Below are 27,223 nucleotides of genomic sequence, written 5' to 3' on the forward strand. Positions count from 1 at the left end.
TCAGCCGGTTGTCCAGGAAAGGGTCCACAAAGGTTTTTTTTATTTATTTGTTTTTAATACAATTATTCCTTTATTGTGGTACACTGGAGCCCCTACCTGATGACCCGGCTATCACTCTCTTCTAACTCTTAGCTTCCTGGGAGCTCCTATCAAAACCTCTGAGTGTGTTTTGGACAAACGGAGCGCTGGGAGCGGTGCGGGAGGGCTCGGCGCTGGGCGGGAGCGGCGCGGGCCGGGGGCGCTGGAAGGCACCGGGAAGCGGCGGCCCCGCAACGCCCCGCTTACACCACCACCCCCGAGCGCTTGGGAGCGGGCTTCGTTGGCTTTAAATATACGTTTGTCGGAGATCCTCGCCAAGAGAACTCACTGATGCAAACAACCAAATTCCCCTGGTTCGTTTGGAAGGAAACGAAGCTGCCTTCGGGTTCGACTGTCCCGGTCTTTCGCGTCCCTACAAACCGCCCGTTGTCGCAGGCCAGCGGGAAAGGCCGGCCCCAGCGCTCCCCGGGGGTGGCAGCGCCCCTTCCCTTCCCGCACCAGTGCCTCTGGCTCAGGGGAGGCCTAGACAGGTTATTTGTATGAAGTATGTGGTTTACGCCGAGAAATGGCTGTTTTGCGAACCCCAGCCCCCCCGCCGCAGCTTCCAGTGCCTCGTTTTTAACCGCACTCACAGCGGAGCTGAGAGCGAATTTAGCCCAGCATCTGCAGCACGGCGCGCAGACTGGCGCGGCAGCAAAATTCCCTGCTGACACACACGCTGGCGACGGTTTTGTTTATATGTTACGAAGAGGGCGGCCGCTTCCCGCGGATTTCCGCGGCTCTGGCGAACCTCCCCGCCGCGGGGTACACGGGGGCGGGGGCCGGCTCCCGGCCGACGGGGCCACTCGGCCCTGGTGAGGCCGCCCCGCCCCTGCCCCGCCGCCGTTCCCCCTCCGCGGCGGCAGGGGGCGCGTCAGCAGACGTGGCGCCTCGGAGCGCCCCGCTTGGTCGGGCCGGCCGCCTCCCCGGTGCCTCTCGGGACAAGGCGGAAGTGGCGCCCGGCGGGGAGCGGCCGGCGGGGCGGCGGTGAGTACGGGCGGGCCGGCCGCGGGCTGCGACGGGGCCTGCCTGCGCCCTGCGGCGGCGGGGGACTCTGCGAAAAGAGGGGCCGGCCCGTGGCCTGTCGCGGTGCTCGTCGCGGAGCGTTTTCCCTCCCGGGCCGGAGCTGCGGAGCTCGGGAGCGGAGCGCGGCCCTTGCTGCCGGGCGGAGCCGCCCACCCGTCCGGCCCAGGTGGACCGCGGCGCGCAGCAGGGCCCACGCCTGTATCGGCCCGGGGGCCTGCCGGTGAGGAGGGCCTTCGCTAGGGGAGGACGGTTGCGGGGGCCGAGGCACGCCAGCCTGTGCTGCTTCAAAAATGAAACTGTGCCGCGGTCTGCGCGGCGAGCCTGGCCAAGCCCCGCCGTGCCTGTCAGCGGCAGGGGCGCGGGGTCGGACTGGTTTGCCGCGGGTGCGAGGGGAAGCCTGGCTGGGGTGGCTCTGGCTTGCCCGTTAACTGCCCGGGGGTGCCGGCCGGCAGCCGCAGGAGCACCCGCGGCCGGTGGCTTCCGAGCCGTAGCCCGGCCGGCATCACCTCGCTGGGGGGCTCTGTTTTTCCAAATGTGAAAGTGAGATACTCGGTGCGTTCTTCGGGAGCATGTTAAAGGTCTGTAAGCATAACCTGCAAGAGAGGTTATGCTATCAAAAAGAGATAGCTCTGTTTGCTAGTAGAGGCTGGCAGTACTTTATATTTATGGCAATTTTATTAATGTGAGTAGCAAGTAATGATTGCAATAGTACTTTCTATCCATTCGTCCGTTTTAGTTAGGTCACAGTCAGTCTTATCATACTTAAACGGAAATCTCAGCTGTAGGTGGGAGGGAAATGTCGTGGTGTATCTTACACCCAGTAGTTAAAGCTAGCTGGAAGTATTTATCCGTGTTTGCATCATGACAAGTTCTGCATGCTGCAGAGCTACCCATGAGCTATGTGGATTTTGTTGTGTCTTAAATACCATTGACAGAATGGCTAAGAAACTATTTATTTGAAGCTTTGGGTGAGGGAGAGAAAAAGGAACAGAGGGAGGCAAAGTTAGTGGCTGCATTAACAGCCTGTTTAACATCTCCAGTGTGTTTTACCCTGTGTTCACCAACTGTGTCAACACTGGCGAGCAAGCTGTTTTGTCTTTCCATGGTATGAAGGAGCGATGAAACTAGTCCCACTAGTATCAGAATGAAGAAAAGTCACAGAAGTATGCTGATAAAAGCACTTGGATTATTTTCATGGCAGGTGTCACTCTGGGCATAATTCTTCGGCATGTTCCACATTACCTTCATCTTTTCCTAGGAGCTAAAGATTTGTGAAGCTCAGTCAGGCTCCACTGAATGAGTAGCCGTCAAGAGATAAATGGCTTTTTAGGTTTATTATTTTATTTTTATTTTATATTTCAGTTATTGCTTTCTATTTTAAAAATGTGCTACTGTATTTTAAAAGACAATGCAACGCTAGATTCTTACGCTGACAGAACTTCAGACTAAAAAAACATCAGAGGTGAACATGTTTTTTCTTTTGTTGAACTTTCATGAGCTTAATATGTCAAGAAGAGTAACTTTTGTGTCTCAGTAGCACAAATTAGCTAAGCAGTTACAAACAAGTTTCAGATCCAGACTGTCAAAACTAATGATAAAAGATTCTGGATATAAAGCATGTCAAAAAGACAATAAAAGTAAAGGTAAGGTAAAGTAAAGTGAAAAGGAAAAATATTGTAGTTGTTTCAGAATGTACACTGAATTTACTGTTTCTTTTCTCAGGATTGCAAATTGTTTTATTAATGCCAGATATAAGCTTAATGCTTGTTGAGGTAGATGGTAATTAAATCTAGCCTGGAGACTGTGACTTGCAGAAATGACGTTTGTTCATAGCCGTGCTTCTCCCTGCCTCTTTTTGAAGTACTTTCTGTCTTGATGTTTACTTTGTCCTCGTTAAGGTAGTAGCATCTTAAATTCTCTGCAGATCCGTTGAGGGGTGTAGAAAGGCACAATGCGTATCTCTGAGTGTTTCAGTGTGCAAAGGGAGAGCAGAAGCCAAAGAGAGCAGTCTCAGCCAAAGTAAAGAATTAAGTAGTATTATTCTTCTTAGTAACTATACTTTCCTTGTATTTGTTAATCTGAACAATTCTCAGTGAAATGTCCCTGGGAGTTAATAAATTGAAGGAAGGCTTAGAAGGGGATTTTGGTTTGGGTTGGTTTTTTGATTATGGAAAAACCCATGGAATGTTTTGGTGTTAAATACAGTATAGTGCCCTTCCACTGCTCACTAAAATTAAATTTGTTTTGACACACTTAACTGGGATAAAATATGAACATAACTGGGAGTATGCGACTCCTACATATCCTGCATAACACTTAATCATAAAAATACATACATGATTAAAGCCTGACAGCATTCTCTCCAAGCAAAGAGAAATCACCTGAAAAGCTTCAGAAACCCCCAAAGGTGTGTCTGCTCCAGCAGCAGGAGCTCTTTAGAGTGTCTAATGAGCTTTTAATGTTGTTGTTTGATTGTATTTGCCTCAAACAAAAATTCTTTTAAGTCTTTAGGTTCACATGTTAAATGATAAGTATGGTGGTTATCCAAAAGACTTGGAAGTCTTAACAGTTACTGCTATTAGGGAAAAAAAAAAAGTTAGTATCTCAACAAAGGGTTTGCAACATGCTTGCAGCCTTTTACAGGAAACCAGAGTTTGGGTTTTGTAGTTACCAGTTCTGCCCGAATCTTTATTCCTTTGGCTTGTCTAGCTGTTTGATAACTGTGATATGAAAGTGTTTTATAGGTATTAATTAAAGGGAACTTGCATCATTTTATATGTTCTGCCTGGATGAAGCCACAGTAATGATGGTTACAGACTTAATAATGCAAACACACAGTGCTTATCAGTTGTCAGTAGACCAATGATTAATATGCCAGGGAATAAGTGTTGCAAGTATTGCTTCATAAACAAATTATCCAAAGTCACTCCGCTGGTCTGTCAGTCTCATGACCCAGAAAGCTAAATGTACAAAACTGTTCTTGGCAAGGCAGAAGAAAACAGAAAAGTTTGGCCAGTTTTTCTGTCCGTGAGGTGTTGAAGGCATTTCCATTACTGGCTGTGTGCTGGCCAGGCTGCAAGGAGATTACGTTTGTGAACTTCAAGTAAGAAAAGGGATTAGAAATAGTCTTCTGTATTGATGTCCTTATTTCTGTGGCTTCTCAGTGTGAATTTTCTAGGAAATGGCAATAATTGTTGAAGTCAACTGTATTCAGTACTTCCTGACTAGTATTCCAAATTTTCTGTTTCATGGTAACTGATAACACTCTGTTGACAGTGTTCCTTCACCTGTGCCAAATGCTCAAAGGTATCATTTTATATTTCAGTATAAATAGGATACAATACCTGCTTTTATTTCCTTCCTATTACTCTAATTATAGTGCAATTTCCCAGGCAATTTTAAGATACCTTCTGGTATCAGTAATATTCTTTGATTTAGAGCAGTTTCTGAATTAATCCTTTGTGTGGCTCTTTGGAGCATGAAGATTTGTAAAAGTCCTGCCTAAACTCCATTATACTATGGGCCTTAACAAATCAGAGGTTTGTTGTGTGTGTTAGTTTAAAATATGGGTGAGTTTTAATTGTGTTTTGAAATTGTTTTTGTTGATCATAACATACATTATTCTTGCAGGAGTTCGCTCTTCTGGTCTGACTGTGCTATCTCAGATCAACCTAATCATTTTGTAATGCAACAGTGTAAATAGCAACGTAGCACAGGTTACTTAATGAAGAAAGGTTTCATTATGGTTTAACCTTGACGTTGGAAGAGTGGTATTGGGACTCCCTATAGTCTTAACTGTGTCTTTTCTGGGGCATGGAGTTTTGATCCTTAGGGCATTCCAGATTTCTGCAGCACAAGTAATGATCAAACAAATTCAGTCTATTGCCATTTGGCCTGGAAAGCACCTTCTTTTCTGTTGTCAAACAATACAGCCATTGCCTTGGAGAGAGAAATCAACCTTTGCTGTCCCAAGGACTTTGAAAACCTCATGTGTGCAAGCTAAAACCCATTATCCATCTAGCCAGCAAGTCCAATAGGACTTCCTACCTCTAGGAAAGGGCATTTCAGGTGCATTACCAAACATAGTTTTAAGGCTTTCTCTGCCTAAGAAGCTTCACACTAGCAAAACCCAAGAATTACCATGTAATGATCCAATTCAGTTTCAGTTGTTCCTCAGTTGGAAGGCCGGATGTTACCCAAATAAAAAAGATCATAGAGCAGGCTACCAAGGTGTTCAATGTGTTAAACTGTCAACATCAGAAAACAGAGCTGGGGTGTAGACAAGGTATTATAGATTGGTATTTGCCTGCTGTTGTATTTAACTCAGTTTTGTTCAGCACAGAGAAAGAAAAACAACCTTTATCAATAGGAAGAAAACCTGGTGTGGTTTGGGGGGGATGTTTTTTAGGTTTTACTTCACTGGTAATCTATTCCTTAATCAAAAAGAAAGCGTAGCAATTTTTATATGAATTTTGGGATATTTACTGGTTTGGGGTTTAAAATCCATCCTCTTCAGCCTGAAAATTATTTGAATTCCCCAGGGGAGGAACGTGCAAACCTGCTACGGTAGGCTCACAAATTGTCTGCTCCACCTTCATCGTGAGAAACGCCTTCATCCACATTCAAAGTATAATCTTCTCTAATTGGTTCTGTAGCACCACTCTGTTCAAGAAGATTGAATCTACGTTCCTACTCTTGGTAAAATCAGTGCCACAAGAAGCAGAACTAATTTCTACTACAGTAGTTACAACTTGTAGAGGAATTGTTTTAAACTGTAGTGGAGTAATCAGGCCTCAGTTAATGGTCCGAGTAACAGCAATGTGGATGTAGATTTGAAAAATCGTGCCTTGCCTCACATCTATAAATATATATAGAAGGAGGAATATTTTCCTCACAGGTAAGAAGAAATGGATAAGAGGAGGAGGAGGAGTCCTATCTTACATAAAACATAAGCAGCATTAAAAGTCTGGCTCTTAATCACCTTCGGTTGCCTCTTTGTGCCTGAATTATCTATTTAAAAAGGGGGAAGTGCAATGATACTTGCACTTCTTTTTTTATGAATGCCTTGGTCATATGCAGACAAAAAGCTCCATGTGGGAGTGAAGTATATCACTGAATAAGGGGATTTTTGTGTGAGACTGGGATGTTGACTGGTTGCAGTGACTCATTCATTAAAATGACTGTGGTACTGGATTTTTGTTTCTGTAAACTGAATGTACATACCTACTATGTCTATAGAAACAATTTAAATGGGCAAAGAGAACTCCACTGGCACAGCACTTAAATCTACAAAGTGTTAAGCCATTGAGATCATAGCGAGTTAGATCCTGTTTTCTTCCTTAAAAGAACAGTATTTCAAATAGTATGGGTTTTTTCCTAGGAACAGCAAGAGTTGCACACGTCTTTGCAATTAATGTGACAGCTGAATTTGGGTAAAGCCATTGTATTTTCCTGGTTGCGACTTCCTGAATTCATTTGTGACATTGCTAAAGGGATATATGTTCCTCTTTCCTTTCTTAGTCTCACTAAATATACCCTTGTGGCTTGGAATAATATGAATTTTTCAGTCCTAGGATGACTGTGGATCCTAATATCCTGCATACTAACATTCCCACTCCATTGGCCCAACTTAAGTTCTTGTGGTTTTTTTGTGAAATATGGCCTGTGGACTAATGACCCTCTGCAGCAGCTGTTAAATAAAAGTAATGTTAGTTTAATAATGGAAACAAGTTGTTGGTTTTTTTTAAAAATCCAGAGAAAAGAAGACCTACCAATGGCATTTTAAAAAATCTGTCACAAAGCATCTTTCTAAGCATTGATTCTTCTGCTTCCATTCTAAGTCATTAGGGGAGCTGCTCAGTTCTGTGGGATTAAATTGATAGTTGTTGAACTGTGTCTGAGCCAACCGCTAAGAATTTACTTGGTTTTTAGTTTGTATTTCTGTTGTGTTTAGGAGCCTTGATTATGAGCCTTGATTATATTTTCAAGCATTGGAACAGGCTGCCCAGGGAGGTGGTGGTATCACCATCCCTGGAGGTATTTAAAAAAAGTGTAAGTGCAGTGCTTAGCGACATGGTTTAGGGATGGAATTGGCAGTCCTCAGTTAACAGTTGGACTTGATGATCTCAAAAGTCTTTTCCAACCTAAATCATTCTGTGATTGTATAAAGCCTGTTGTGGTAGATAACATATAGGGATAATACATGGGGGCAGAGAACAAGAATAGAAGTAAACATCACTCCTTAGATCCAATTCCAGGAAGCTCTGCTATAGAGTTACCTCTGCATAAAGTGAGCATTGCTGACCAGTTCAGTACAAATCTAAACTGTCAAACTGTGCTTTGAGACTCTGTACCTTAATGGTATTTTGGAAATGTTAGAAATGCTACTCTTCAGATACTTCTCATACCTCTGCGTACCTCAGCAAAATGGAAAGTCAAATATTTACACCACAGAATAAAAGCTCTGGTTTGATTCTAACTGTAACTGACATAAATGTGATAACTTTGCCAGTTTGGTTTTGTTTGGTAGGTTGCATTTTGTTGTTGTTGTTTTGGATAACTGCAAAAAAAGCTCATACAGTGTCAGCATTGTTTATCATGTAAAGTGTACTTCTGTAATGTTGCTTGTGTTCAAAATATATGTCCAGTAAATGCCAGTTGAGGCTTTGTGTGATTAGTATTTCTGTTGATGCGATGTTAAGGTGTCATGTAATAAGTACCCAAATAAAACTACCTGTATGTCCTCTTCCTAAGCATGCACATTTTCTTAAAATGACTAGTGATGTTCAAATTCTGATCAAGGCAGGGAAAAGTTCAGTTTTGTGAGCTTGTGGTCAAGGTAATCCTGTTCATTTTGCATCCTTCGCTGCCCCCAGAGTCTGCAATAGTGATGCAGATCAACAATCCTTACAGCTGAGCTCTGGATTAATCCTTAGATTTCCATCCCTAATATGCTTTAAATTATGTGATGGTGTAAGGTGTTACACTGAATGCAGTAGGTGAACATTGCAAGAGACCTTTGGCCTATACTGCTGGGCAAAATGTCAAATCTGGGCTTAGTGGGCTTTTGCATGCCTGGCTCTGTAACCCTCAGTGTACTCATACTGCCTTGCACCTGGTGATAATCTCTTGTGTTTCAAAGAAATTCATTTATAGAAAACTAACCACAATAGGATTCTAAGAAAATGTTTGTAACCATTAAAAAATCAAGGGAGAGAAAAATTTCTTGGACTTGTAGAATTTATATTTGTTATTTAGACCTTTCCTAAAGTTCCCTCATTCAGTGTAGAAACACTGGCAATCTGTTTGGGGATACCAGCATTTTTTTTATTTCGTACCTGTAAGTTCAGCCTTCTTTGTGAGCAGTATTTTAGAAGCAGGCTTTGCTATTCACTGCTCTTCAGGGAGCTGTGACTTTTATCTTCTGTTCTTTCTTATCTTCTATGTCCCTTGTCCTCCCTGCAGCTAGACTGGAAGAGGGAAAGGAGAGCAAGAGCTCCGTTTCAGTACTAATAGTTTGTAGATAGCTTTTGAGCTGTGGAACTATTAGCCTTATCTCATGTATAGCTTCTTACTCAATTTAAAGTCCTGTTGGCAGTTTAAAAATGTTATCAGTGGTGCTGTATATTTGAATTTCACTTGCAGCACAGCATCTGATTGGTTGGGTACTTGGACTTGCATTTTATTTGTGGATACGCACCTAAACTGATCTGAAAACTATATTGTGAATTGCTGTATACAGAAAATGTTAATAACATTTATTCACTGCAAGGAATATATGAAACTGAGCTATTGCCATCCAGTAAACTTGGTTTTGTACAGTGGTGTTTATGCAAATTATATTATGATGCTTTAGAAGTAAAAAATTCTGAAGGGGTAAAAAGGCATTTTCAGTAAACATAGCAAGGACAAGGAATATTCCTCTTTTTACAGAAATTAGGTAGGCAGATGAAAGAGATTTCAGAAAAAGAGGTGTGTGCGTTTTGAACTAGGCTGACAGGATGCAGTACTCTTTCCTATATACCACAAGATAAGTGAAAAAGATAGATAACAGAAACTGGGACAACACAAAATCGGTGATTTTGAGTAGAATCAAATCTGCACCACTGTTCCAGTGTTTCTGATTGGAAATAACATTTGTTCTTGCCTGAAAAGGAAGGTCTTGGAATATTTTAAATTAACACAACTTTTTGTCATCTTGCAGAGCATTTCTGTGTAGCACTTGTTAGCTACTATGAGCTTGCTATATAGTAGTAACAGTTGTGGACCCCGAGACGTGGAAAGCGGCTGCTGTGCAGCCATGGCCAGTGCCTGCAGCGTTGGAGCAAAAGATGACAGCGTAAGCGTCAGCAGTGGAACTGGAAACCCTCCAAGCTCTTTCACAGAGGAAACACAAGGTTATGATGTGGAGTTTGATCCACCCTTGGAAAGTAAATACGAATGTCCAATCTGTTTGATGGCTCTTCGGGAAGCAGTGCAGACACCATGTGGACACCGTTTCTGCAAAGGCTGCATTGTCAAATCAATAAGGTAAAGAAAAATTTATGGAAGTTGCTTTTAAGAAGAAATTCACTTAGCAAAGCAGAGCATTTTAAGGGCAATGTAAACTGAATAGAACTGCTTGAGATGCATTACCAGTGAGTGCTAATAGAACTCTCACAATGTATAATTCATTAAAGATGCTTTCTAATAATGAACATGCATGGCCAAAACATCATGAGTTTTGGAGCTTTAGACATTTTGCCATTTATACAAATTTACCCAGGTTATGAATTAAATACTTGATTCAGTAAACATTAAATAATAATTTTTTAAAAGTAGCCAAATCCTCCAAATAAATTCCTTTTTCAGCCCAGGATTATAAAACCTGTCTTTTCACTATGATTGTTTCTTTTGATAACTACAGGCAACTACAGACAACATGGTTTCTTGGTGCATATAGGGCAATTCATGCTTTCAGTTCTTTGCTTGAAATCAGCAGCTTCCTTGTTTAGCTGGAAGAGAAAATGTAATGAGGAAATAGTCTCAAACAAAGCGTTGAGAGCGAAAACTAGGTGGCATATGGGGGAGTGGGAATGAGATATGATGGCAAGAACAGGCAGGGCTCATGAAAATGAATGACTGAAAGAGCAAGGAAGGGCAGAAAGTACACTGATAAAGTGTACTTCCCTGAAATCTGGAATACAGTCATCAGTGCCCCACATGTGTCCGTGAGTATTGGAACACATTGATAGAAGGCTAGATATTATGATGTAGGGGTTTTCCTTCTCAGTATAAGCCAGATTTTTTTTCTTATCAGTTGCTAGTTTAGCTCAAATGTCACAGTACTTTGGTAGGAATCTAAATATTTGTAAAGATCATCAAACTGTCCTCAGTGTTACCATACAATGTTGGTTTTCCCAGGCATTTATTTTTAGCATGCAAAGTGTACAGTGTTTTCTTGATTGGTTTTCCATACCATTTATTCATAGTTCTATTCCATTTCTTTTTCTCCATGGTTCATTATTTGTAGCTCACTACATGAATAGTATGCCAGCAGTGATGTTCTCTGAACACAGTATTTTGTGGGGTTTGTGGGCTTCTCTGTAGCTTCTGTCACTGTTGTATCTGATGCTACTGTATTTTTTCATGGCATCCCTTTAGATCAAGGAGGGAAATGTTGGAGTTGAGAAGACAAACTTGATTTTGCATTCCTTACATAAGATAGCAAAAGAGCAGTCTGTTTTCCTTTCCAGCAAGTGAAGAAATTTATTGTGTTTACAGCACAGTTCTTGTTAATATTAATTTCATCAGTATTTCTGAGAAAAGGATGTAGATTCATTGTCCATGCAGAATATGCACCAGTGTTCACCCATGAAAAGTGACTTGCCTGTGGATTCTGCAGGGGAAGCTGACATACTCTGTTCTCCACTAAGCCTACCATGAGATCACTCTGCTCCCTTGCCTCATTCACTATGTTCCTGCTTCCACAAGAAAAGTATGTCAGGCCTTACCCAATGGCATCACTCAATGGTATTTGTGCCAGCTGGCTGCATGGAAGAAGGCAAAAACCCCAAACCTGAACCTGTCAGCTCTGACTCTAATCCAGTTTCTTAAGCACATCAGTTAGCTTTACTTTCTGGCCTTCACTTTGCACGTTCCAACCTAAATTCTTTCAAGAGGTTAACAAACATAATTTCATGCATGCTTGTAAGCTTTAAATTAGACATTTGTACTAATAAAGGCCGTTATTCCTTACTTGCTGTCTCTGAGCCTGCTCTGTTTGTTGGCAGCAGCAGTTTCTATAGTAGTCTTTAACTTCAGTGTATCTTTAAACCTTCTTCCTGGAGTGTGATGTCTATAAAACCTGAAGGTAAATTAGTCAGTACTTAAGTATACTGAGCTTTAGAAATATCTACTCACCAATCATTTCAAAGACAACAGAATTCCTATGTTGAAAACTGAGGGGAAAATTACTAAACTTAAAATTACCAAAAATTAGTGTCTCTTTCAGATCTGTAATAGCTTGTTTTCTAATCCTTCTGCTGATGAGCTGCACAGTTACAGTCATTGGTTAGAATTTACCACAGGACTGAGTGAGGAACCGCAGTGAACCCGTGCTCAGAAAGCAACATCTCATACCAGGTAGAGAAACTTCCTTCTTAAACCCCAGACGTGGGAAATAGTTTCTCTTCCTTTTTAAATTAACGGAGTACTTGTTCTGCTCAAAGTTTTAGGTCTGCAAACAGTTTTTGCTTCTTTACTCCCTTTCCCTATTTTGCTTCATTTCTGTAGATAGTGTTGACTGTTTCAGTGAACACTAAACACAGGTAGAAAGCATCTTTCCATCTTGGAGACTATAGATCATCACACTGATATTTGAGATTTTTCAGTGCTAGTAAATGTTTTCCCTCATTCTCCACTGAAATCCATCTCTGGAGTGCAATTAGAGTGATTGTTTGTCAAAGCAGAGCACACAACTGAAGTGCCAGACCCCTCTGAATCCCTGAAGGGCTGAAATGCATGCTTAGTTGGGATCCATGGATCAAGCTATTGGTTTGGAGTATGTAGTGTCTACAGTACAATATTGATTTGGAGTATGTAGTGTCTACAGTACAATATTGATTGATGTCATTAAGAAGCTTCTACAGAGCTAAAATGAAAATGGAAAGTGATTTTTACATTCTCTAAGTACTGGGGGTTTTTTATTAAGTGATTGTCACAGCCTTTATTTGATCAGGAAAAAATTGCTGCTGTCTATTCCTCATTTCCCCGCTGTCTAGCTCAAGTGAACACAGATATTAAGGATTTTAAATGATAAAAGATGGACAAGTGAGTTTTGAGTAATTGCTTCTTGTGACTTAAACAATTTTAATTGTCCATGTTGAAGAAGCTGCAGCTACAACTAGAAAGATTTTTTTAAAAACCTTTTAAAGAGCTGGAGTCTTAGATCTTACAATGTGAAGGACATGATTAGACCAGATGGATTTGATCACGGTAATTATTTGCCTCCCAGGAAGGCTTGGCATATTTTTAAATCTGTCTGAAGTGCTATGTATGAGTCATGGCACTGAAGAAGCTTATGTATCTAAGTAACTACATACAATAGTTTACAAATGTTACTGTCTGCAAAGTACTTGATTAGATATTCTAAAAGAACTAATTTCAGATACAGTAGCTAAATTAAATTTCACTCTAGTCTTTCTTCTCCTGTATCTTGGGTCAAAGCTGACTTAGGGCTTGTAGTAGAGCTTGCCAACTATCAGAACCTCTGTTTATCAGAAAAGCAGAATTATGAGCTGAAAAGAAGCAGCAAGGAAGGCTTTGAGTACTAGCAGTTCATCAAACAGCCAGCATGGCTGCAGTTAAAAGTGTATGCTGACTGTTTCAGTTTCTAGGCTAAACTATTGAGTTGCTAAAATCATGGAGCAGGCTTTTTCTTGAAAGAAAATTATTCTGGTTTTACTTTTCATACCTAGATTTTAATTTCAAGGGAAATTATAGGAATATGTGTTGTACTTTGTAGCAGAAGATTATTTTTTCACAGGTACTGTTGTGGGTGGCACAGCTCAATATGATAAATAATTCCAGCATAGGAAAGCCTCCAGTGTAGTGTAAATTAGAACCGAGGTGCATAAGCTCAATGCTGGGAATGTATAGCAACATTTTTGTGGATGGATTTAAGCAGCCTTTTAAACACAATCCCAATACTTGTAAATGATGTTTGAACTCTGTTTAATATACTACTCTTTTTAAGGAAAGAGTAATTTTTTATTTTTTTTACCAAAAAAAAAAAAATAAGGAAAGAGTAAATTATTGCTCTTTCCTTAATATACTCATTGGAAGATTGTCATTCATTCTTATTTTACCCTGTGTCTGCTAGTTATTTAAACTAGGGATCTGGTAATCATTATTTAATCTGTTATTGGCTGCTATTATACAGTTAGCTTTTCTGTGTAGAAATAAGGCTGCTGTTTTACCAGAAGGCCTACTGAACTATACTTCACTAAACAGGGTATTTGTAACCAAGTTATACCTGTGAAAACTGATTTCCTGTAGGTTGCCTGCAAAATGAGGGAATGTTTCTGGGTTGTGACAAAGATCAACATGCTGATCATGGCTCAGGGAGCTATGAAACAAAACAGCACGCTAGGTATTTTCTTTTTTTCCACTTGTTTAGGAGTATGACTATCAGACTTGTGGCGAGCTAGCTCCTGCAAGCAAGACCTATGAAAGGAAGTTCACTGTCTTTTTTTGAAGTCTCAACTTTACCCCCGCTTCCTCTGACAGTGTTGCTGATGAAGGAGTTGCTGAGCAATTATTTCCTTTTCCAACAAAGAACAAATTCCCTCCTGGTCTCCACAGCCCACTAGGTTCTCCTTCCCTTCATGCTTGCAAGCAGTGACAATGATCTGGCCTTTGATCTTTGCACCACAAGTGCTCTCTGACATTTTTCCGCCCCATGGATTTTTCCGTTTTACTGCTGTTTCCATTAGCACTTCAGCTCAGAAGCTTTGATCCCTCATGCCTCTTTAACTGTGTTAATTGTAAAGAGATGGGTTGACCTACTGCTTTCAAAAACGAGCTGATACTGTATATTTTTTAAAGGAAAATTTGGTGGAGGCGATCCCTTTTTTTTACTCCATTTATAATGATTCTTGTCTTTAAATGCAGGTAGACAGAACCTGATGAAGTGGAAGAAGCTGTTGGTTCTCTTGTGCAAGTTGCATGCACCATGTTCCACCATTAGAGTCTAAATTGTTACCATTTAGCACTGACTTTCAGTCAGTTTGCTGTTCAAATGGCTTCAGATACAACACCGGATACAAATCCAGTGTAATTTTCATAGGTATTAGTTACTTTTGTGTCTGGAGGTTTTTTTCACCCTTTGTTGTACAAATAAATAAATTGAAGGATGACCAACTGATCAAGTGGTTGTACAACAAAAACAGCAAAATGAGCTATATGAAAAGTAATGCCAAAATTATTAAATCCATCTGGAAAAACAAAAAAGACACTTTTGCTTTTTCTCTCAGCTGTGATCATCTTGGCTGTTGATGAAGTGAGAAAGAAAGAAGGTCCAAGAATCTTTAAAGGATTGTTTTAAAGTAGTATGTGAAATATTCTTTGATGTTTGAGCTATGTGAAGTACGTATAGAAATGGAACCGTAAGTTCTTAGTTTCTTTACATCCTCCTCAAGTTTATTTCCAGAGTATCTATCATGGCATTTGTCCAAATAAAAGCTACTGAGTTAGAAAAGTGCTGGGATCCCAGTCACGCCACCTCTAGTGAAACTTGTCTATTGCCAAGTTCTTTGTACATTTCATACTTTCTGATAAGTGCCATTATTTTCAAAGACTTCTTTAATGTGTTATAATTTGGCCACTACTGTCTTGCTAGTGTAAAAATATTTTAAATGAAGGGCAAAGGAAACTTGGAAACTTTTTGTCCTTTCTTTTCTGTGTTGTAGAGATGCAGGTCACAAATGTCCAGTAGACAATGAAATTCTCCTTGAAAATCAACTTTTTCCTGACAACTTTGCTAAACGGGAAATACTTTCATTGACGGTTAAGTGTCCCAACAAGGGCTGCAGTATGAAGATGGAGCTGAGGCATTTAGAGGTGAGAAATACTTTTCAAAATATGGAAACTTGTTTTCATGGACAAGTGAAAATTCAGAATAACTTAACATAGATGGTTGTACCTGATACCTGTTTATGCTGATTCCATGCGTTGTTCATTCAAGACTATAGCTACATGTACTTGGGGGGTTTTTATGTGTCTTTAATTGAAATTAAGTGATTCTCAAATGAACATCGTAGTGCATGAAAATTGTACTAATGCAGCTTTCTCTTTAGGATTGATTATTTTTGTCTTTTGATCAGCTGTGTCTGTATTTCACACATGTTCCCTGAAGTCAGTTTAATACTCCCTCAAAGCAGCTAGATCTACTAGTTGAAATAATTGTTTTGGGAAATAATATGCAAAGTTAAAAGGATAAACATAAAGCCAATTATTTTATTTTTTTTTTACTTGAGAGCATTCTTAAAGCTCTGAATACAAGAAGTCCTGATCTTAGTAACAGGACAATAAGAGGCTGATAGTAAAGCCAGCATAAGCGTATGTGGATTTGCTTGCATGAAGGTAAGATTGCAGTTTGTTCGTCTTGTACTGTGCTTTATCTTGAAAACAGGTGAGATGATAGTACCAGTTTGTAGTATCGAATCCGTCTCTTATCCTTGTTCAGGACCACCAGTCGCAGTGTGATTTTTCCACTGTGGAGTGCCCACAGTGCCAAGGAGCCTTCCAGAAGAACCATCTGAAAGAGCACATGACACAGGAGTGTCTGAGGCGTCAAGTCTGTTGTCCAAACTGCGCCACATCTATGGCATTTGAAGATAAAGAGGTACTTAGCAAGAGTCTGTGTTTCAACATCCATTTGCATGGGTTTACTTGTAAATGGAATATCAGTTTTTAAAGCAAAACCCCAAAACAAACAAAAAACCCCAGAGCTTTTGGTCTAGAAGAGCTCTCAGTGCTGCATAGGTGAGAAGCTGTGTTAGTTTAGAACAGATGTGTGTTGAGTCCCGATAGCAGCTGCCATAGTGCTGTGTTTTGTATCAGTAGCTAGAACGGCGGTGATAACACACCAGTGTTTTGGGCACTGCTGAGCACCAAGGCTGGCTCTCCAACATTCCCCCCACCACCTCACCAGCAGGCTTGGGGTGGTCAGGATCTTGGGAGGGGACAGAGCCAGGACAGCTGACCCAAACTGACCCAAGGGATATTCCATACCCTATGATGTCTGCTCAGATATAAAAGCTAAGAAAAAGGAGGTGGAAGGTGTGGGGCATTTGTTATTGACGACATTTGTCTTCTGGAGCTATGTCTACACATCCTGAAGCCCTGCTTCCCAGGAAGTGGCTGAACATCGCCTGCTGATGGGGAAGGAGAGAATAACATCCTTTGTTTTCCTTTGCTTCCATGCATGCGACCTTTGCTGTTGCTTCATTAAATTGGCTTTATCTTGACCCACAAGTTGGGGTTTTTTTCATTTTATTTTCTCCCCTCTCCCCCGCTCCCCCCCTTTCTGCTGAAGAGGGGAGCAAATAGAGCAGCTTGGTGGGCACATGGCATCCAGGCAAGGTCAACGCACCACAAGGTGAAAGCTGAGGAGAAGATTGTGCTTAAATACAAACTTCTTGGGAATCCTGTGGTGTGAAGAGACTTGCATAAGCACAACCGATTTTTTGCCTTACCATCAGAGAGACCATTATCTGCTGCCAAAGTAATGCACAAAGCAGTTTTTACATTTACAGGTTTTATGCCTGGCAGAAAGGATGTGTCAGGAGATGCATCTTTTGGGGATATGTGCTAACACACAAGAACACAAGACCAAAATAATTTCTGAATTCTTTTCCTGTCTCTGCATTTTTTACTTGGGTGATACGGAGGATAGTCCTTTCCTTTTTGAGCTTCTTTCTTTATCTGTATGTGGATGTGTTTTATCTCAAGAGCTATTAATTTTATGGTATCGTACTGTGAATTGTCAAACAAAAATAACTTGTATAGTCCAACAATTAAAAAAAAAAAAACAACTTTTAGTATAGTTCCACTGCAATTAACATGAATTTCAGAAAATTGTGGATAAATTCAGACTCCTTTGGAGCCTAAGAGCTTTAGGAAATAATCTACAACTTTATGAATTTCTTGTATGAGTCCAGGAAAAAACAATAATTATAGAAAACATACTATTCATGGTAAGGGGATTCTCTTTGTTTCATAGTTGCATACAGCTAAATGCAAAGCTTGAAATGTAAAAAATTGAAGATCTTATCAGGGCGCTCTTTTAAATTGTGTAACTTTATTGATTCTTTCTTCTCTTTTTCTGTTTGATAACTAAGCTTCATGACCAAACCTGCCCACTTGCCAATGTATTTTGTGAATACTGCAACACAGTGCTCATCAGAGAGCAGGTAAGAGACTACCTTTCACCATCTTTAATCCAGGTCAGATGTTTTGTATTTGCATTGCTTCTTTAATCTGAAATTAAACTTGAAGAAACGATTTGTCTACTAGATAATAAATCTCTACCTGCCTCTTTTTGAAAATGTTGCATCAAGTGCAGGTATAATACACTTCTAATGCTGCTCCAGCTGGCAGTCACAATCTGATAAACCTTTGTAGGATTTTTGGCTGCAAATCACATTGTTTAGATATACTGCTTCTTGGCAGGGTCCACACTGCATGTTTTTGATACTGAACGAAGGTTAAAGAATACCAAGCAGCTGCCAGTGTTGTGGCTGACATTAGAAGACAAGGCTTTGATTTGGGCAGAGAGGGAGAGTATTTGTAATTGTAAAGCCACTGTTGGGAAGTAGCTATAAACAACTCAATATCAAACTGTAGATGCTGGCTGGAATTCTGCTTGTCCATTACTATTGTAATAGCCATTATTATTTTTTCTATTCAATAACAACTTACTTGATTGACAGGAAAATGGTAAATATTATTTAACTTGCAGTCTATCCCTGCCTGAATGGGATGGCAACTATGTTAATAAACTTGTTTAAATTAAAGAATAATTTTGTCAAATTGGAGAAACACTCTGAAAAACAGGATTGAGTTCAGTAACCACAAAGGCAAAAATCTGTTAGGTAGAATAATGAACTGCAAAAATAGGGAACAGAGATAAAACTAGGTAATGGTTTAGAATTAATGACTGACCCATATTAAACTTGTGTTCTGCTTCATCATGATATTTAAACAAGGCAAACATGCTGAGGTTACGTAAACAGGTATTAGGCCTGTGAAACCCAGAATTTTCCTTTGTTCTATTTGGGGCTCGTAATGCCTCAGCTGAAGCTGTCCAGTTTTTGAGGTGGAGATGGGTAGGGAAGATCCAGAGCAGTTGGGGTAATTGGGGCTGGAAAACATGGGCCATAAGAAAAAATGAAGTAATTTGAGCTTTTTGAGGAAGAAGATAACGAAGAGAGACACAATAAAAACATGCAAGTAGTGCTTCAAAAGGGAAGAAAATATAATGTGATCTAGCTTGATTGAGGATAGGCTAGAAACCAAAGGCATTTGTTCTGGCAAGAAAACCTAAATGCTTTCTGATGCCTAAGGTAAGAACAAAGGCAATGAACTGTTAAAGTATGTACAAGGAAGATGCAGAATTTTTATCATCAGCTAGCATTTTTGTTCAAAACTTCCATATATGTTTCAGAAATTATATAGGTATAAATTGATCTGACTTCAGGTACCTATTCAGAATCCATCCAGTCATACTCTCTAGGCTGTTACAAAAGAATACTCATGATGGAAAAATTAATTTCAAGTTTGGTTTGTTTTAGATGCCTAACCATTATGACAATGATTGTCCTACTGCCCCAGTGCCATGTTTTTACAGTGCCTTTGGGTGTCCTGAAAAGGTAAGTCTTTTATCAGAATCATGAATTGCAGACCTTGCACATGTTTCTGTTGTTTATTAGTTTGGTTTTTACCGTGTTTTCCTATTCTTGTCTCATTCACTAGCCCACATCCTTAGTGATTGTGGGGAATTTTTTGTTTTGCGATATCTTAATTCTAAAGTACTACATGTTGATAGATTGCTTTTCAAAAGTCTTTTTCAAATTTAATAAAATATGTGAATGATTTGTTTGATGAACTTGCTTTTATTAATTAGTGTGAATAATTTCAGCTTTCATGTGAATAAAATAGCTTCTAGCGTTTCTTCCAAAGTTGTGACCACATACAGTTATGACTTCTAGAATTCAGTGAAAAAAAAATGACAGTGCTTTAAATTTGATTAAATTCTAAAATTACTTAATCTGGGTACTCTTATTTCTAGTTGTTTAATACCTCTTTGTAAAAATGGATCTTTTCCCTTCATCATTTCCACGTCGGTTTTCAAAAACCTTTGTATTGGGTACTTTGGGACATTTTAGCAAATCATTGACGAAAATACAGTGCTGATTTAGAACACAGAAAAAATACTTAATGTATGTTGATCACTAACACTTTTTCACCATGTCGCTATTTTGAGTTGAACACTGTTTGCCCAATGGCGTTTGAACTTCTTTTGGTTGTTGTAACAGTGATCTTAAATTTGGAGCCCAAGTGCTACTTTGGTACATTACCTTGTCCTCGATTCACATAAGAGAAGCAACTAGTTGTTTGATTTTCTTCAGAGCCACATTTAAGATGTGATTGCAGATAATGTTTGATACGTTCCTAATGCCACCTCTCTTAAATTCTAGATGCAAAGGAATGAACTGGCACGACATATGCAGGAGTTCACTCAGGTTCACATGAGAATGATGGCTCAGAGTTTTCAAAATATCAGTGTTACTGCTACAAATCCTGTACCCTTCATCAATGGCCTACCCTTTGAGCCTGCTCTCTTCTCACACGTGTCACATGCCGCATATGATTGTAATCCAGAAGTTGAAAACTTCAGAGAAACTATTCAGCAGTTGGAAGGTCGTCTGGTAAGGCAAGATCACCAAATCAGAGAACTCATTGCCAAGATGGAGACACAGAACACTCACATGGCAGAACTCAAACGTACTATTCGAAATTTGGAGGGAAAGATTACTGAAATGGAGGCGCAGCAATGTAATGGTATTTATATCTGGAAGATTGAGAACTTCAGTGGACTTCAGAAAGCCCAGGAAGAAGAGAGACCTGTTGTGATGCACAGTCCTGGCTTCTATACTGGAAAGCCTGGCTACAAGCTGTGTTTGCGCTTGCATATCCAATTACCAAATGCTCAGCGTTGTGCTAATTTTATCTCTCTGTTTGTCCACACTATGCAAGGAGAGTATGACAGCCATCTGCCTTGGCCTTTCCAAGGCACTATACGACTTTCTATTTTGGATCAGTCAGAAGGCCCTGAAAGGCAGAATCACGAAGAAGTAATGGAAGCCAAGCCAGAGTTACTAGCCTTCCAGAGACCAACAATTCACCGCAATCCAAAAGGTTTTGGTTATGTGACTTTCATGCACCTGCAAACCTTGAAACAAAGAACCTTCATAAAGGATGATACCCTTCTGGTGCGCTGTGAAGTGCTAACTCGTTTGGATTTAAACAGTCTCCGCAGAGAAGGATTTCAGCCTCGCAGTACAGATGGAGCTATGTAGCCCCTAAGTCTTAACCAGAGGAATGGAACCACTTCCACCACGGGTTACAAGTGTGGTTCATCATCCATACAGGCTGCATTTGTAAAGATTATAGTTGCCAACATAGTTGATCTTCACCTGAATAGGGTTTTGTTGTTGCTGGTATACTTTTTTTTTCTGTATGAGGTCATGTGTTCAGATATTTGGTATTGTTCTCTATTAAAGTAATAAGCTACTTCTGTAGCAAGCTAACTAAATGAAGTGTTGTTAATCAAAACTTAACTGCCTACAGGAAAATGCTACTGAAGTACCTGTACATCTCCGTTTGGTAAAACTTAAGTCGTATTAGAAAAGACCTGTAAATCTTTGCATCTCAGTGCCTTGGAATAGATACTGTAGCAGGGAAATAGCTAAATTAGTAGAGATGGGGGGCGGGGGGTTGGTTGTTTTTCACAGAGCTTGGGAAAGTTAAGACACTTTCTATATTGACTTATCTAGAACTTTGAATTGGCCATGCTTCTCTTGAAATCTGAAGTCAGGTTAAGGCTTTGCTCACATCACCTAGGGTTGAGGTGTACTTTGACCCTTCCCTTCTGCAAAGTTAGCTTCAGGAAGTTGCATGTTGATGTAGAGTTGATAGTAATATTTCTGAAAGACATGGTAGTGTTGTGGAGAAGGCCGAATTCTCTGAGATGAGTTCACTGAAGAAATATTTGTAATGTGGTCTGAAAGCACTCCCCTAATTCTCTTTATTTTGATAGCTCTTTCTGTAAGTGTGTGCTCCAGGCCCAGAATGTCAATCACGATCACCAGAGAGATAAAATACAGCATTTGAATGAGATACCTTTGTGCTGGTGGGGTCTCCTTCTAGTGCTGGACATTTTTCAGGTTGTGAGTGGATACATGAGCAGAGGTATTTGCTAATTGGATAGGGTGATGCAGAATTACCAAAGCTTAACTTGTGACCTGCATCTGCTCGAGTGATCTTCTGGTGTTCTGAGTGATGCATGACCTGTGTTGTCTCCTATGAATTCTCAGTGGACAGCTGGCCATTTCAACATCCATCTGTTGTGAGTACTCCTTGTCCCATTAAGGCCCAGGAGCTGGGCCACCCTCAACGCTTTGGAGGGGAAGAAAAGCCTATTAATTAGGCAGTGTGAGGAAAAATTGCAACCCTGTTTGCTCTTAGGAAAAAATCTGGCGTCTGTAGTTACTCATTCACTAAACACTAGATTCACTATGTCAAGAATTCATGAGCTTCCTAATGTTGCATGTATTATTGTTTTCTGTGCTGATTGTTTGTATGCCATATAAATGTTGGTTTTGGCCAGTCAAAGCTAAGTAGTTCAAGTTCACTGGTGCTGAAAATTTTAACTTATGGTGCTGGTAAAGCTCTGAATCTTGTATTTAAAAGGAGGGAAAAAAAAAACATTTTGTTCACCCCATAACTTAAGTACCGAAGAAAGGACCAAGCCATACGTAAGCCACAGGTATATTTCTCCAAGCTAGTGAAACAACTTAAAGACTTGAGACATTGCAACTTAAAAGATACTGGAGAGTATTCCAACTATCTGGCCTCATCAAAGCAATCCCATGGGGATCATCAGTGGGGAAAATGTGTATGCTTAATAGATATATATATCAGGCTAATGAGAGACTAGTACAGTATATTCATTTAGAAGCACGCTCTGCCTGCGTGTGTGAGATTAAAAGTTCCAGGACTCAACTACCACTTTGTTCATCATACCCAGATGAGTAAAATTTATTTTATGAGTAGAGCTTATTAATTGAAGAGGGAATGTGTTCAACGGAGTATTGTTGCTACTGAAACATAAACTTCCTGGCTAATGGTAATTGTGGTCAGTTGTTGACTACTTTAGTGTGTTCTGTGTGTTTGGATGACAGGTGAGCATATATTACTCAAAATAGGAAAAGATCTGTGCTTTAAAACTGTCAAACTTTCTTTTTTTAAACCTCTTAAGTAGTTTGTATACTGAATAGCCTCATCCTGTTAGCTGAATTGGTTCAGAGTGTCTTCAGTTAGAGCATTGCTAGCAGTTAAACCATTCTTAACCAAGAGGGTTTTAATGTGTGTGACAGTCCCCAGACCCACTATATACAGAAGGCATTGTATACTAGTTCTCCAGTCATTTTCAGACTACGTTAGTTATCTATGTTTTTCCAGGATGCTCAAAGACTACTAGTCTCCTGGCTCTCTTTTTTTTTGTTTGGATTTTTTGGGGTTTTTGGAGGGGGGTGGCAGAAGAAATACTTAAAATTTGAGAGCTTCTTCCTGCAACAGTTCCTTTCTCAACTCTACTAACTGTAGTTAGTATCTAGTGATACTGACAAAAATGTCCTTAGTCTGTGTTGTAATAGTTTATACCTAAGACCCACTAAGTGCATTAATACTTTCTTTCCTTTTGAAGCTTTGCATTATGAACTGAATTTTTGCTTTGGGCCTTATCTGCAACATCTGGTATACTTACGCCCTGGGGGGAAGCTCAGTTTGGCAGGTTCAGGACTTTAAATGTTTCAGGTTAATATTTGTACAAAAGCACAAACCAATAGGGAATAGAAAGCTACTGCATGTATAATACTGTATTGGCCACAGTAAAATGAATGCTTTATTCACTGCTGCTATTCTACTGGTTTTGTATTTGAATATCACCAAGTAGAACTGAGTGATGCCAAATTACTGTAATGCCAGCTTTACATGAGAGACTTTCAGAGCTAATTTGCTAAGTATCAGTTAAATCTTACTGTCATGAAAAATTATAAATGTTAATGAAGTGTTTATTCATCTACGTGTTCCATTTTCCTTTCTTCCTGCACCTTCCAAGCTACTCATCATTTTAACTGCAGTTCCAGAGCTTTCTCTCACAAATTAGAACATCATCTTATGGAAGAACTTACGAGTTTACATTGCTACAATCTTGATGTATAGTTAAGTCTTCAAGATTACCATCTTTTATTTGAACTTTTCTAAGGTTAGCATGAAGAGATCTAGTTTTATGTGAAAGTATATTTTCACAGAAACAGCTTCTTTTTTCCCCTTCCTCCAAATCTGATCTTTTCTTCTGAGAAATCATTTTACACATGGTCAATTAAGGTATAATTGCTAGAACTACTTAAATAGAAGCAGAAAAGTATGCAGTTTCAAGAGTTGTCTCTGGAACAATTATGAGGAAATGTGGGGATTTAACCAGTTTCCTGTGTAATTTCTTCAGGCATGGGGTTCCTTGGTTCTGTAACTCTTGATGCTTTGCAGCATTACTAGATCTCAAGGTGGTTTAGAAAGTGACTTAGCTTCATTTATCTTCCAAATTTCTGTTGTCTTGAATGTGTTTTAAGTCAGCCACTGTTAGTATGTGTATTTGCAAAGCTGCTATGGCACATATTTCCCAATTATAATATATTGCAAATGTGTTTTCTTTTTGCCTCTGAATGTCTTCCCCTGCAGGGCAGGGAAAATTATTTTACTAAAAATGTTGGTCTCAATGTGAGATGTATAGACCTGGTTTTTAAGTGGTCTCATGATATGCCTGGTCATGTTTGCTATCAAGGGATTAAGCTTGCTAATTTAATAAAATCAGGGTGGCCTTTCTGTTCTTGTTTAGAGACACTTTCACATCAAATATATTGATGATGGATGCAAAAGATTATTCTGGGGTCAGCATTTGTGTTGGTTTGCATTTGAACAGAATGAAAGTACTCCTGTTCCCTTGGAAGTATTGATAGATTGTTTAATATATTTTGTAATTAATGCACAGCTCTATTTCTGACAGGATTTTAAAAAATAAACTAATTAAACTGTACACTGTATGTTGCATCTTTATTCATGTGGAAGGCTATTCAAAAAGATTAACAGATACAGGACCTCTGGAGTAGTTTCTCTGTCTTGCTGGTTTTTAATGAGGGAGAGACCATGTATGGTAGCACCAAGAAGGTAAAGAATGTATTTCAAGATAAAAAGTTTCTGTCATTTATAAAGGGTATCAACAGTTTTATTCATTACTAGAAGACAGAGCTAGTATAATTCATAATAAAATAAGTGTTCTCATGATCATCTTGTAATTTGAGATGCAGCTCTGAAAAATACTGCACACTATCACCTCTCTGTGACAAATATAGCAAGCAGGATGGGGCCAAAAACAGCTACAAGTTGAAGCTTAGTTGCAAGATCTCAGATCAGAATGTCAGTAAGAGAAATGTTTTTGCTTTGTAGTGACGTGCTAATTTATCTCAGCCACAGAGGCATTCTGGATCTGTTTTTTAACAGCCTCTGCAGGAAAAGAAATCTTGATCTTGGACGCTGGGCCTTATAGAGTGTATAAGGTTCAAAAACTTCTAATTTTTCTAAGGCAACTTAGTGGTATTTACTAGACATATCTAATGCAGTGCAGTTAATGTCAGGTTAATTACGACTTTCTTTCATCAAGTTGGTCCTAATAGCTTCTATGAGTAATAGATAAGAAAGCATGCTCAGATACAAATATCTGTTGTGGTAATACATTTTTAATGCTCCCTATTTTTAAGAACACTAAAATCTTTTGATGAGATGAAGTAATAATGGCCTTTTTTTAAACAGGAAAAACAGGCATATGCAGCTGCACCTATGAATGGAAGGTCAACACACAGAAATAGAATATACCAGCCATATATAAGTATGTTGACACGTATGCAAATGTCTTACATACCTGTACGTTTCTGAAAAAAACTTTGGTTTGTACTGCTAAACTAGATGAGGACCAGAATATTCTGACTAAATACTTTATTGGACAAATACCAGTTCATTGTAGTGACTTCACATGAAGAATGTGTGTGTTTAGCTAAAATCCTCATTAATGCAAAACCAGTTGCTCTGGTGCCTTATCCCAAAAAAAAAAAAAAAGCAGTAGCCCAGCACTAAGGCTGTTTCATCTGGAAAGAGAAGACTCCTTGCTCCACTATCCTAGGTGAGTGAACACAGTGCTAGACTTCAGCTTTTCTGTGCTGCATCTCTCATTTAGATGCTGTGACTATTTTGCATCTTCCAGAGGAGCATCTGAAGAAGTCAAAACTTCCCAAGTTAGCCCTGAGAAGGTTTGAGTATGCTGTTAACATGTGCGGTAAACACAAGATAATAGATTGGGAGGTTAATGGACCAGAAATGGTGAGTAGAGGAGCTACGCCTGTCTGGATGAAATGAGTAAAATGGCTGATGAATCCTACTTTTGGCTCAAAAACCCCACCCAGTAACAGCAGGATGGGGGGGAGGAACCACCACCAAACACATAGCAAACCCAAACCTCAAACCTACACTCATGCCCCGCAAAGAGGAAAATTGTTATGCTAGCAAGAAAAATTACCATAGGAAACACATTTCATTGTTACCACTGTCTCACTGTCATCATTTTTCCACCAGTAAGCCTTTGTCGGCTCCATCTTAAAGGGGTGGCTTGCCCCAGCTGGACTAGTGGACCCTGGTGCCACTCCCCCCACACACAGCCCTTACAGGATCCAAGAGGCTTACTGACCTGAAATACAGAATTTGAGGATCTGTAGCCTTTGTGTCTTTTGTCCTTACTGGGTTTAGTTTTTTAATTAAACCTAACCACCTTGATAAAAATACATCTCTCTGAGCACAGGGGCAGGCATTTAACACTTTAAGCTTGTCAGAGCTCAGAATGTGTGAAGAGTTTGTGTTACTTCTGCATTCTTTTCCAGTTTGCAAACAATTTAAAAAACCAACCATAGACAGAACTGTCTTTGTTTCTTATAGTCCTCTTTTTTCATTTCCTCTTGTCTGCGAGGAATCAGAAAGAGATTCTGTAGTAGTAGTCACAGCTTGAATCCACCCTCACTCGTATTTTATTCCAAGCAGAATTATCACCACTTTCGATTCCTCTAAAAGACTGCAGTTTCCTCCACTTCAAAAAAATATGTGATATTGTAAAAATGAGTTCACTTTTTTATGATGGAGGAGGAGCAGATAAAGACTGAGATACGGCATCATGAAGAAAATCTTTCTGCTCAAAACCTGGGGCCCTGCTTCACTGTCTAGTCTTTTGGTAATCATTCGTTCCACTGAAACAAGAACCTGGGTTTCACAGCTCTGAAAGGCTGGGTTTAGTTGGGTTTTTTTCCTCTCAGATGGAACAGGAAGATTTCTGAAACTGTATGAGAGGAGGGGACTGTGAAACAGGAAAACATTTTCCCTATTAGCTGTAGTCCCAGCCTCGACCAGTGAGCCTCCTTTTCCTTTCGGTTTGTGCTCTGACTGATCTCCGAGGCAATACAGCCCATGAAGGTTCCCGAGTTTAGTGATTTCATCCCGCTGCTTTGTCCCAGTCAGCACTTCATTGCCTCCTGGAGCTAGCTGCTCTCCCCTGGGACTGTGGATAGTTATTTCAGCTGGCAGCCAGTCACCCAGTGCTGAAGCTGGGGGAAAGCCCTGATCTACTCAGTCCTGTAGATCCTAGCTGATAGTTTCTTATCAAACTACCAGCAGGCTTCACTTAGCTCAGGCAGACCTG

General features: G+C 39.9%; 1 protein-coding gene across 4 annotated transcripts; it reads left to right on the forward strand.

Annotated features, from left to right (window-relative positions):
• Nucleotides 1–951: 951 nt before the first annotated feature.
• TRAF6 (TNF receptor associated factor 6) lies at nucleotides 952–24,523 on the forward strand. Of its 4 annotated transcripts, none has more exons than XM_037394285.1 (7): nucleotides 952–1,065; nucleotides 9,308–9,633; nucleotides 15,054–15,204; nucleotides 15,830–15,988; nucleotides 17,487–17,558; nucleotides 18,939–19,016; nucleotides 19,845–24,523. In XM_037394285.1, the coding sequence occupies exons 2-7, from the start codon at nucleotides 9,338–9,340 to the stop codon at nucleotides 20,724–20,726; spliced, it is 1,638 nt and encodes a 545-aa protein (XP_037250182.1). In that variant the 5' UTR covers nucleotides 952–1,065; nucleotides 9,308–9,337; the 3' UTR covers nucleotides 20,727–24,523. The 4 variants fall into 4 exon arrangements, with proteins under 4 accessions (XP_037250182.1, XP_037250183.1, XP_037250186.1 ...); XM_037394286.1 differs by lacking the exon at nucleotides 952–1,065 and adding an exon at nucleotides 1,125–1,324; XM_037394289.1 differs by lacking the exon at nucleotides 952–1,065 and adding an exon at nucleotides 14,257–14,750 and having other exon boundaries at nucleotides 9,566–9,633.
• Nucleotides 24,524–27,223: the final 2,700 nt, after the last annotated feature.

Source organism: Falco rusticolus, chromosome 7 (genome assembly GCF_015220075.1).
Source record: "Falco rusticolus isolate bFalRus1 chromosome 7, bFalRus1.pri, whole genome shotgun sequence".
Lineage (NCBI taxonomy): Eukaryota > Metazoa > Chordata > Aves > Falconiformes > Falconidae > Falco > Falco rusticolus.

What these genes read in the sequence shown, in the direction of transcription:
- TRAF6 (XM_037394285.1), top strand. Translation starts at nt 9,338, where the DNA reads ATGAGCTTGCTATATAGTAGTAACAGTTGTGGACCCCGAGACGTGGAA. An exon ending in TGCATTGTCAAATCAATAAG is followed by an intron (nt 9,634 to 15,053) that starts GTAAAGAAAAAT and finishes TCTGTGTTGTAG; the next exon opens with AGATGCAGGTCACAAATGTC. An exon ending in CCTTTGGGTGTCCTGAAAAG is followed by an intron (nt 19,017 to 19,844) that starts GTAAGTCTTTTA and finishes CTTAAATTCTAG; the next exon opens with ATGCAAAGGAATGAACTGGC.